Here is a 12,977-nt window from a genome sequence, read left to right as displayed (position 1 = left end):
TTTGCCAAGCGCTGCATGTATCCAGCTTCTATTTTCTGTGTTGCATATAAATTTGTTTGTTCGGCAATTTGCTCGATCAGTTCATCCGGCACAAATAATTGATAGCTGGTTTCTACGGCTATATCTGATCCTATATGCTCCCTTACAAACCCCGAAGGATGTGTAAATGGCACAATATTTGTTGAAGAATGGCATGACCCGAGGGGCAATCAGCCAATCTCCTCCTCCTCGTCAGAGGATAAAAATACATCCATTCTAGGCCGTTTTCTAGCAAAAATAATTTCACTGCTGCTGTCGCTTTTTGAAAATTTTTGTCTGCACAGAGCCAAGAACTGTAATGAACTGATTTGTCGCAAAGGGAACACCGGCCACGCATCCATTTCGAAGAAATCTTATATGGGCGGGCCAAGCGGTAAGGAAAACAAAACAGACTTGGCGCGTAACGTGTTGAATCAATGACTATAGGTATCACGTTCCAAACGTACACCATGTTCTACTGCAATCGGAAACACCGGTCCTTCAATACCAGCTTTTCAATCGAAGCGGCGCGCGTGGCCTGAACGGAATTGTCTTAGAAATACGCGTAGCGCTCAACGTGTTAAAAACTACTCATAAAGGACTAAGACTTGGAGACCGATTATACTCTTAAACGTACTTTTACATTTTATGGCATAACTGAAAAGGTGAAAAAAAAATGGTAAATATATAAGTTTTTTTACAACATTTTTTTGAAAGTGCCTTTGGCATGTTTAATATTTCAATTAAGATATTTTGCTTGATAATGAGCCTATCTCAAATTTCACGAGGCTGAAGAAAAGTTTGAAATATGGAAATTAAGATACAGGGGTTGATAAAAGTTATAAAAATAAGCAATAAGAACTAAGTCAAAGAGTTAACATATTCACTTGCATTGATATTGTTCAACATTTTACAGTATTCGATGTTTTGATTATAAGTTTTAAATTTTAATGACTGTATCAGTAGCAAGTTTACGCATACTTTTAAGGATGAAAGTTACTTACAATTATTTGCAAAAAAAGGGTAGAGTTGACTTTTGCACATGTCACACAAACCTTGGGGAATCATATCATTGCTAATATTAGGAAACATACTTTGTATTCAAGTTCCAGTTTATAAAAATAACTCTGAAACTTGAAAAACAGTGCAGTCTGAATTCAAGATAGAGGTCTTCAGCAAAATTTAATACAGATAAACATGGGATAAAACATTGAAATAATGCTATAAATGCAGGGAAAAATAGAAAATTGAGGTTTTCAAGATAGACAGGTTTGACTATTTCAATTTAGTTACTAAATGTCATATTATAATTGCAAGAAATACTTTTGTCAATGCTCAAAGCCCAAAGATAACAGAATATTGAAAAAAAAAACATTTAAGAAAAAAAACCAAGTCGGGACCACCTTTGGCAATTTTTATGGGTAACAAGATGTTTTTGAGGGGAGGCAAAAAATAAGTGTTTTCTAAAATTGTTTAAAGAAACAATGCAAAATTCAGAAGAAATTAGTCAGTTTCATAAAAGCAAATTTTATGAAACTGATCTGCCTGACTAATAAAAACTATTCCTCAAATCATAATTTTAAGGCCATTTTGCTAGCTTTCTAAATTTTATGTTAGCATCAATAACTAATTTTCCAATTCAAAAGTCAAACCAAACTAAAAGAGTACAGAAATTTTACTGTTCAGTAAACAAATTTAAATGAGACCAAAACAAAAAAATAAATTCATTTTTCAACTGCTATTGGACTTTAAAAGTTTTCCAACTAAAAGTTTAAAATGTTTCCAAAAAAACTTTAAAATTATGCATATAAGGGTCAGAAAAACCAAGTCAAACTGTACAATTTCAGCTTAAAAACAGCCTCTGAACCGTAAAAGAGTCGTAAACCGGTGAATATTGACTTACATTGCCTGCTTTAGAATTTCTCCTCAGAAAATGTAAATGTAAAGGTTTGCTCAAGTTGAAATCTAACTTTCTTAACATCTTTCTTTCCATCTTAAAAATTTCTTGTTTTGTGTAAGTGTTATCAGTAATATAAACGAAATCTCCAACTTCCGGAGCATACATTTCCTCATATTTAGAGGCAATAAACATTGCCGTCACACCTACAAGCTGCAATTCTGCTCGTTTTACGTAGTCCACCTACAAAAAGAAAGGAAATTATTAGTATACAATATTATATCGAAAAAAAAAACTCGTCATTAATGAAATTTTAAGATAAGGTTTAAAATTAAAGTAAAGTCTCAGCAATTCGAGTCTTGAAAGTTCAACGTTTTGCTTAATCCAAGGTGCTTCATTCATATTCAAAATTTAACTTTTTAGTCGCTCAAAAAATATCTTAATTAAAATCTGAAAATAGAAATTTTGCTTCTGTAAAACTAACTTCCAACAGGAAGCAAGGAAAAGACATTGAGAAGTTTGTTTCAACAACTCCCAAAGAGACAAATATTAAACTAAAAGATATTTATTACGACTACCAAGATATGCATTCAAAGATTCCTCGGAGATAATAACTTGATAAGCAAAATTGACATTGAATTTCAACAATGAAAGAGTTAACATCCCTTTTGGAGTACCTGATAGCAATTTAAAAAAAAGGAGGAGCACAACTCGATGCTACACGAGTTTCAAAAAGGAAATTTTTCAAATAACCATTTTTACAAGATACATTATGTCATACGCACTCGGATAGATACAGAAAACTCGTCAAAATGTTTTAGTTGCTTAAAACTGCACACATAAATATGCACTGGTATTGTGAAAAACTAAAATCGTAATCAGTGGTGTTCCCATAGGGCAGGGCTGTCCAACTGGTGGCCTGCATACGGCCCACCAACAAATATTGTGCGGCCCGCATCAATGTTGACATACATAGATGTTGACATTCTTACCCTTGTCAAGAAGGCAGGATCGGCCTAAGTTTCCCCAGTAAAATTTAAGCAGGTTGTTAAAATCTTTGTCTCATTGTTTTATAATTAATAATTCAACTATTAATTGTTATTGTATAAGAGGCAAGAGGTTATTGTTCAACTTTTTCAAACTGCGGCCCGAGAGGTGATCCGTGTCCGAAATTCTGGCCCATGGGCTGTTTGCAGTTGGACAGCCCTGCCATAGGGCATACTCCATACACGCCTTATACTCTCAAACTTTTTTAGACACTTACCGTATGCCCTCAAGTTCCAAGAATGTTCATATGACATATGTAATGATAGCATACACATATAGCGCGTAACGGGTTACTGGGAGTATACCCTCAGAATCCAGTGGCAGAAACGCAGCAACACGACGTTGAGGACAACGAAACCCTATTGCAGACAGTTCTGTCCAAGCCAAAGAAATAAAATTTGTCCCGACTGTCTGACATAATAAACTGCTAATGCAGGGAGAGAATGATCGCACACACGCGATTGTTCTTATTCCCTGCCAGCTGCACTTATGAACCAAAACAAAACTATCTTTTTCAAATTGTTTACTGAAAAAGCAAATCTGAAAAAATAACTCATATTTCTGTGTACAAAAAAAAGTCAGCACATTTCGATGATGCAAGCAATAAACAACATAGTGAATAATTTTGCTTGCTTGTTTGATCATATTTCTTGCAGTGGTGTTGTTATAAAGTTATCTAAAAATGCAGAGGAAGAACTTTTTCTTCCCGCCAATAACTTTAAAATTATCTTTAAAACTATCACCATTTAGTGTCTGGTGTGTTAAACCTTTACTCATCCTTTAATTTTTTTGTTTTTCACAACTCTGAATTTTCAGTGAACATGTCAGCGACAGGGCTCAAAGTGACCAACAAAATATAGCACATTTTTTGAAAAAATATAGGACACATTTTTAAAAAATATAGGATTTATAGGACACCAAAAAAATGATTAAATTTTACATACACATCAAAAAAAGTTACCTTTCAGTGCCACGGATGAAAACATATGTATACAAGAATAGTTAGACATACCTTATTGATTCTTTACGGTCAGAATAAAAAAAATTTCTCAGACACAAAAAATAAATAAAAACTAGGATAATATTATCGGAATGCTCGACTCTTTCTGAGCAGCTTTTAAATTTTTTATTAACAGCTTCTATTACAACTTCCCCAGCCTCAATGTCAATCATGCATTTACATTTGAGTCCTAATTTTTACTTTCCTATTCCACTCATCCATCATTGCATGAGCTGAATTAATGCTTTCCTTAAATCCTATCAGTTTCTCTTTTGTTACATCATTCTCTCTGGGTTTTATATTTTTCCTTCTTATTTCTTTCAGATATTTTTTCTTTCAGTTCCTTATATTTCAAGTGTGCTGCTTTGCACAACGAGAACATTTAAATTTGCATCAACATTTTCCACGGTGTTTTACCGAGGCTTTTATCTCTTTGAGAGCAACAATTGCGTCTAAACTCATGTTTGGTTTGTCACTACTCACAATTCTTTTGTTAAAACTCCCTCTTTGGCCTAGAGAGTAAGTTTGGACAGCCTTAACAAGTTTGATCAAATTAGGGTAGTGCAATTTTTCATCCTTCAGGTTAAAGATGAAATTTCAATACTTATTGCTGGGGTCACCTGCTGCATTCTTATTAATATCTTAGTCAATGTACATTAGAGAGTATCCAAAAAAAAAAAAAAATTTTTTTTAAGTCGCACAATCTCTTATATTTTCCCTTTCATGTCAAAACTGTAGAAATTCATATAATTTTAACAAGGTAAAACCCAGCCCTTTTGTGAGCAAAGCGGATGTTTTTTTCGACAATAAATGTTTCCCCAAACAAAAAAGTAAAATCACATTAACAGTAGTTTTCAAATCTTTATATATTAAGAGCTGCATTGCCCAAGCTACCTTGAGAATAAAAATTGTATCAAATGACATATGTTCAACAATCAAGCTTAAATAAAAGAAAACACCATGCAAAATTACCTTTCCAAACAATGAAGACAGATATTAAATTACTTAATTAAAATACAAACAAGTTCTGTCTAGAACTAAACGAGCCTACTTTCCCATATACCCATACTACTTTCTACTACTTGAGCAATATTCTCAAAAATAGCTAAAATCGCAAATTGTTTCAAACATTTTTTAATATCATAAGCTGATTTCTAGGAATCAAATATTCCTCACTCATATTTAAAAAAAAACAGCACCTTTCAAACAAAGCAGCTAATACACTTTTTTCCATTAAAAAAATTCTTTGACAGCTTTCAAAACGAAAAAATAATTAAAATTAATAAGCTTATTGAAATAAATACATCATATAAAAAATCGTTTCTCTTTCCCCCGTTGCCAAAAATAATTTTTTAAATGAATTAATGCAGTTACCAAAATAAAAACAATAAATTGTCAACTTAAAGAAATAATTTTCATTGTCAAAAAAAAAAAAAACGTCTGCATATATCTTTATGTAGAAACATGAATGACTTCGAGTTTATTTGCCGAAAACTGAATGCCTAAATTTAAACTTTAGCGTGAAAATAAAAACAAGTCATATCAACAATGATTATTTCACAGTTAAAACTATAGCTGAGGAGTCGGAGTCGATCTCATTTTGGGATAAAGGAGTCTGAATCGAATATCCAAAAATCGGAGTCTGTCATCTGTCCTCCGTGTATAAATTTTTGACAAAGCTACGAAGTCAGAGTCGAAGTCGGGGAGTCTGAGTCCGATTGATTATCGGGCACAGGAGTCGAGTCGGAGTCGGGTGCCCCTAAATTCTCGGAGTCTGGCGTCAAGAGCTGTTTCCAACAAAATTTGTTTGAAGCAAATCCGCCTTCAAGTACGGAATCTACATTGACTTTCAGTTTCCACGTAGACGCTAATGTTAAGGGATTTGAACTGTTCAAAATTGAACGGAAAATTGTTCAAATCAAAAAGATATTTTATATACAATTTTTTCATCAAAAGTTTTTTCCCCACAAAGTTTGTTTGAAGCAAATTCGCCTCACAGTTCGGAATTGCCTTGAATTTCCCCGTAGGCGCTAAAGTTAAATTTTTTTCAACTGTTCAAAATTGAACAAAAAATAGTTCAAATCAAGAAGTGAAATATGGGAATGAGGTGTACTCGCCAAGATCTTTCGAACAAAAGTTTGTTCGAATCTGAGTATTCATTCAAAAGTTATTAGGGGGGACAGACATTTTTCTCCATCTCAATACCCTACTTTCCAATTTTTAATTTTTCAATATTTATTTAATTATTTTACTTTGATTTTTTTTTGTTTTTCGCTATATTTTTAAACTGCATTAAGCCTTCTTTCATGCTTTTCTTTTTCCGACTTTTACTGGGAAAGTAGGCTAAAAATGGATTTTAAAAGCATATCGCTTTTTCCAATGGTGTCAAAAGGAAAACTGTGGCACAATTTCTTCATTTTCTATTGATAGATTTAAAGAAGAAAGTAATTCTTACATCTCAGCTAAGCCTGAAAAAGTTAGAGCTAAAAACGCAGTTTAATCCCACCGTAAAGAACGCGGAAAATTCTACCCATTTCAACGATATACAATATGTGCAAGCAATTTTTCACTCCCATATTTGGGAATTTGGGCCTATATTGGAATTAAAATGTAATTTATCGAATTTTTTCGAAATTCAGCCAATGTTGCTCAGTAAGAAAGCACCTTTCATATAGTGAAGAAATTTTTTACATAGGTGCACTGGTTCCGGAGATTACCTCTATATGTTCCGGAGAACATATAAACTTGCCATCTCTCTATAATATTAGCATGGATCTTAAGAAAAATGAATGTTAAACGTTCACATTTCATAAACTTGATTACAATGAATCTATGACATAGAGAATAAAACATAAAATGAAATTGTTCATACTTGCAGCATCCCACTAGACCATTAACTGGTATTTATTGAATAAGATTGATTTAAAATTTTCATGAGCTCATTCTTTTTTTCCTCCCCCCACCCATTTACACAAAATTTTTAGTGCATTTCAAAAAAAAAATAGCACGTGATTGCTGAGCAGTCATCACAAGGCAGGTGGTACGTGCAGGGTTCAAAATGCTGCAGCCGAATTTCAGCCTCTAGTGGCAGGGAAAAGAAATACATTGGGGTAGCTCAGAACAGGGGGGAGGGGAATATGGTTCGATTGGGAATATAAGTAGAGTGACTGAGCAAGAGTAGCAACTGGGTGTGGCCATAGAAGACTATTTTTAATTGTCACTTTTGCAACTTTAATCGCCACCTGGGGAGTGGTGACCGCTAATTTTCAACTTTAGTATCCGTGCGTGCCTGCATGAGGCTCTTTTTAACATTTTCTTGGTCTAATTAGAAAAGATAATGACATACCTGAAGATACCTGTCGAGTATAGACACTGTTAAATACAAAGTTTCCTGAAGTAAGTGGAATTTCAGATGAACTTGAACCAACCAATCTATTAAGACTGCTCTCATCTTTCCAGTTATTTCTGGCTGCATCTGTAAATGCAGCCTCTTAATGGGAAATAAGACCTAAAATGGTAAGAGATTCAAAATTAAACCAGAAACTTTTAAGTCGGTTCTCTGTTTAGTATCCGACAGGGATGGACGATGCATAAAAAAACTGGCGTACATCTCACATCATTAAACCGGTTTAGAATTTGTCTAAGCTGATGCATAGACATCACAGACTACAAATCCAAGCACCAATGTACAGACACTAATCCATGATCATTGCTATTTTAAATCTAATTGTTTCAAAACTCTGGTGGAAGCAAGGACGCCCTGATGGGAAGTTTTACAAGCTATGAATAATTTTTTGATTAAATCCTCCAGTGGCCTACGATCCATGGCCGCCTGCAACATCGACATAGTGTATGAAGATGAGTATGATAAAAACTCAAACATTAGGCTTAGCCAATATGCAGACAGACTGTTTTTACGATGTCTCATTTGTCTTCCATTATTTCTTTAAGTTTCTCCTTTAACCAATATTTTAACATTTTCTTAGATGTTAAAATAAATTTAAACAAAGATAACTTGCTTTATTTACAACCTACTACAGCTTTTCAAAATTATAGTCAAATTTCTTTTTTTTCAAATAAAGTTTTATTTTATTGCAGAAACCCATCAAGTACAAAAATCTTTAAAAATTTCACAGAAGTAACACCAAGCATCAGTTGTTTTTACAATACGATAAGAAACTGTATACATTTTTTCCACTGATTAATTTTTTAAAAACCTTTACTTATTTTATATTTAGGAAGTTTAGTTTTTTAAAAATTTAAAATAGTGCACTTGACGGGTTTCTGAAATAACAGATTCAATTGTCCTAGCATTCAACCTTGGGAAGAAAAATTTGTTTCAGTCTACATTCTTATACAATATATAGTTCTACTCCCTCGCAGCATTGGTAGACTACTAGAAACTGGCACCATCTATAGAGAACATTTTAATTGCTTAAAATGTTAAAACAGGAGAAAATTTTAAAAAACTGGAAAGCTTTTTGAGACTGGTAAAAACGGGCTCTCTTGTTAAAAAGCAGTAGAGTTGCAAGTATAAATGATTCATCAACATTTCTGAAGATATACATAAACTTAAATTTTAATAGAACAAATTACCGATTATACATTTTGTAAACCTAAGTTGCTCACTAAGGAGTCTATTCAAGAAACTAGTAAAACTAAAGATGGATGCCATTCAGTGTATAATGTTGGCGATTCCAAGTTGATATGGGTAATTTCTATGTTTACATTCAAAACTAAAAAATAGGCAGAAGTTTTTATAAAAAAAAAATTAATAGTTAGAAATCTGAAGTGCATTCAAATGAGTTTTGGAAATTGTTTTAACTTCCGACAATAGTCGGGAAAAATGTTCTACTCTTTTTAATAACGTTGTTAAGCTTAAATTTTCAGAGTTTAACCTATAAATATAAGCCATTAAAAGATGTTTATGGTTGCTTTTACATAAAATAAAGCATACCACTTCCGAAAAAAGAGCTTGAAAGATAAAGTAAAAAGCATTTAAGCCTATTTAGTACTGTTTTGCAAGATATATCACAATTTCTTTAATAAAATTTAACATAATGTTCAAATTTAAATAGTTTAAAATGAACTTATGACCCTTACAGATAGGCAATAAATAGTGTTTCCTTTCCCTTCATTAACTTGCAAAATCTAGCATTTCTGCCATACTCTCATGTACGATATGGAATTTTTCCGTCGAAGTTGAAAACTGAAAATAAATTAGTATAGAACTAGTTTCTATTCTGCACAATAAAAAAAACCTGGAAGTTATCAACCCTCCATAAAAAGAGATTAAACTTCTATTTGCTAATTTTTTAGAAAAGCTTCCTGAAATAAGCTATTTATTTAAACGAACAATCAAACACAACTTACTTCCAATTTCCAGAGATATCTATAAATGTCATTGACATAAATACTAACGAGCTGGGGATTCTCTTTGTCTTCAGAATCAATGTCGTCAACATTTTCAGGCAGTTTATCTGGACATTTTACTTCCTCCGATTTAACGACAGGAAGGGAAGCCAACAGTTGTGTTGGTATTGTCTCTAAAGCCTAAGTACAGAAATTTCCAGGAAATTACTCTAAGAAATACACGAATTGCTGGAAACTAATATCCAAGAATGACAATCAATCATAAATTTGTTGTATTATAAAATAGGTTTAAAAACAATAACTAGTATTAGATAATAAATTCATCAATAGATATTTAAAAATCCTTAAAATGATTATATTAATATAGAGGGACAAGGGGAGGAAACATCACTAAGAGTACAAAATGAATAAATACCTTTGTGAAACAAAGTAACATTAATAAACGGCAGTAAAACACAAATAAGCAAATAAATTACAGGCACGTGATTGTTTGGGGGATTCAAGGAAACTTTCAATGAGATGCAAGCCTTAGGATAGAAAGTAATCTGAGAACTTTCAGAGATTTCATGGATGATTTTACATACCAAAACTTACATTTGTTATAAAATAAGTTTCTTGAATCCCAAAACAAAAGTAGACAATATCACTATAAGCAAGAATTTAGCATCTTATCTACTTCTATATGATGAGTGCTATAGTTGGAACCGTGGGTGCAAGTTTGATGATGTGTTCAAGACTAAAAATACTTTCAGCCCATCGGCGTTTCCAACCAGCTTGAAATTTCTCCCTGATTATTTCCAAAATTCCCATTTTCATTAAAATCTTCAAAATCCCATATAGTTTGTTTTACCTGGTATGTGGACGCCCTTTGCTGTGGCGAACACATTTCATCATGTCGGCAATCACTCTTAATCGGAGATTCAGAATCAACTCTTAAGACATTTTAAGAGCGTACATAATTTTCATTTATGCATGTCAAGTTTGCAAAAAAACCCGCAAATGAAAAAACGAAAGGATAATCGAAAATAGCATAGAAAAGGCTAAATTTTCAATTAGAGCCCACTACTTCGAAAACTCAGGGAGAATAGCGAGCAACTCCTCGGTCTGCAATGCAGAGAGTTGGAAATAACAGAGCTATACCTAAAAAAAGTCAAATGGCGCGAGCTGAAAAGCCACTCCTCCAAAAGCACGTTGCAAACAAAACAAGCACATGGCGGAAAACCGAGAGAATGTCTATGAAAATTCGTGGTTATGGAACGGTCCAGTAAATAAAGCAACGAGGAGAGTTATTTTTTCCAAGGATAAAAAACTGTACGACTGCACAAAAGCGAGCAGACGAGTGGCGAACTAGCACCAAAAAGTCTTCCTGCTAACCCTTGCAGAAAATGAACGAAGGTCGTTTCTATGGTAGTAGACAGGCTCAGACTTGACAGCGGGAGCTTTTCTCGTGAAAGACAGCATCTTTCCAGCAGCAGCACTGCACACTAGCAAATTTTGCATCATGATGTATAAGCATACCCTAACAGCTACCTTATATTTAGACATTTTCTAAAGCTGCCAAAGTTTTGTTCCGACTTTTTTTTCCATAATTTGATAATATTTTACATTGATCTAAATATATGGAGTCCTTTTAATTTTTCTAGGTCTTGGCATTGTTATGTTCATTGCACATCACTGTTGACGAAACACTTTACAGATCATACAGCAGCAACGAAAGCAACACAACAAAAAATTATTGGAAAACCCGCTATTGGTTTAAAATCCAAATTTAATGCTTTTTCTTGTCACAAGCAGGGCTGCTAAGAACAAAGACTGGTTGCCAGTTTGGTCACCAGGCTCACCCATCACTACCTACAAGAAGGCCTCATCAGTGGTTACCGTAAATGAGCTATGACGTACTAGAAACCGGCCGGTTCAAAAATCCTTAGTTGGCTGTTTAGCGCTCTCAGTACTAACGAGCCAACGCAAGCGCCAATTTAAAATTAAGCTTCGAATTCTTCGCCCTTTTTTCCCACTAATGCTACTGACAGCAAAGTTCCCACTCTGGATTTAGTAAAACTCCTTTTTATACTTAAAGTAATGATGCAAATATAAAAGCATTTTTGTACTATTACACTGTAATGAAGAATAAAATAGAAATGAAAATCTTTGAACTTCAATAACCTATAATGAATATAATTTACAACATTAAAACAGGTAAGAAATTTTGTTTTCTTTTTCAAGCCATCAATGTCTCTTTCTTTCTTGCAAATTGCATTTTTGCAATGAAAGAAATATTTACAGAACTTTAACATTTTAGACTTTTTTACATTTTGCATAAAAGAAATTCTGATCACTAAATTTTTTGTTATTTCAATTAGAGACGTACAGAGTACTCGGTAACTACTCGGTACTCGGCCAAATTTCGATCAGATACTCGGCCAATACCGAGTAGTTGCAAAAAATTGAATGTTGTCCAAGACAGATATAAAAATTTATAAAAAGCTCAATCATATAATATTCTGCAATCATTTACAATCCAAGTTTACAAGTCAAATTTAAATTTTGGGAGTAATGAAGTTTGAAATGCTTCAATGGAATAAATCCTTATTTTAATGTCCCCAAAGTTAATAAAACTTATTTATTAAAAATTTCGCAAAAAAGTATAGAAAATATGGAATTTTAATATTAAAAATTGATTTTTACTACAAACAAAAATTAGTTATGATAAATATAAAAATACCTTTGCTCTTAAAAAATAAAAGGAAATAAAACAACGTTAAAAGCACAGCGCAGAAACACTGCAGACACGTGTTTTGGCGTTACAAAGAATTCCTCTTTCAATGCACAAAATGTGATCTCGTGGATTTAAAGGCATCCGACAAAAGTCGGATTTTTTGTCGAATGTCTTTACATTCTTAAGCTCACATTTTATGCACTGAAAAAGACGTTCCTTATAATGCAGAAACACGTGTCTGCAATGTTCATGCACATTTGTTTTATTTGCTTTTAAAAATTATTTATGTTTGGCGAACTAGAACTGTAATAAATTGGTATAATTCGTTTTAATTCCAACTTGATTAATCATACCTTTATTTTTAATTTTAAAAATAATTTTTTTGTAAAATTTTTGATACACACACGCATATATATATTAACAAAGTTTTTTAAATAATGCGTAGTTAAATTTCACCAGGAATTTAGTTTTAAAAACTATTATATGGACAAGGAGGTCTATACTACTATTCCAATAAGTTCAAAATTCATCACATGCGTGTCGGTGGTTTTTTTTAAAACATAATTGGTACTCGTTAACTCGGCCGAATAGTGAAAGGCCGAGTACTCGGTAAGTCTCTAATTTCAATAATTTTAATAGAATGCAGCTACTAACTTCAGGAAAATTTGTAAGAATAAAGCTAATTACTTGTTTTAATTGAATGTGAAAGATTATGTTGCAAAGGAAAGTAAACAAGAAAATATTTCATTCACAAGTGATTTTTTAAAAAATTTCTGTTTCGCAAAATATTCATTTGATTACTTTGTTGCAGATAGTGACGCATGATTTACATAATTCCCAACAAATTTCTTGTTCAATTAAACGTTTTTTTAGAATACTTTATTGTGATAGCCATTGCGTTACTAAGTACGAGGAATGTTTCTAAA

At 32.8% G+C, this 12,977-nt stretch overlaps 1 protein-coding gene across 1 annotated transcript in view; it reads right to left on the bottom strand.

Moving 5' to 3' along the window:
* Nucleotides 1–12,977, bottom strand: part of LOC129227503 (G2/mitotic-specific cyclin-B-like) — a 39,406-nt gene that overhangs the window by 10,045 nt on the left and 16,384 nt on the right. The window contains exons 4-6 of the mRNA XM_054862078.1: nt 9,336–9,515; nt 7,309–7,470; nt 1,922–2,158 (exon numbers count right to left, since the gene is read on the bottom strand). Of these exons, the coding sequence (XP_054718053.1) occupies nt 1,922–2,158; nt 7,309–7,470; nt 9,336–9,515 (579 nt within the window). The remainder of the gene's footprint in view (nt 1–1,921; nt 2,159–7,308; nt 7,471–9,335; nt 9,516–12,977) is intronic.

Source organism: Uloborus diversus, chromosome 8 (assembly GCF_026930045.1).
Source record: "Uloborus diversus isolate 005 chromosome 8, Udiv.v.3.1, whole genome shotgun sequence".
Taxonomy (NCBI): Eukaryota; Metazoa; Arthropoda; class Arachnida; order Araneae; family Uloboridae; genus Uloborus; species Uloborus diversus.
Note: the sequence above shows the minus strand (reverse complement) of the source record. Positions and strands in the feature narration are given on the sequence as shown.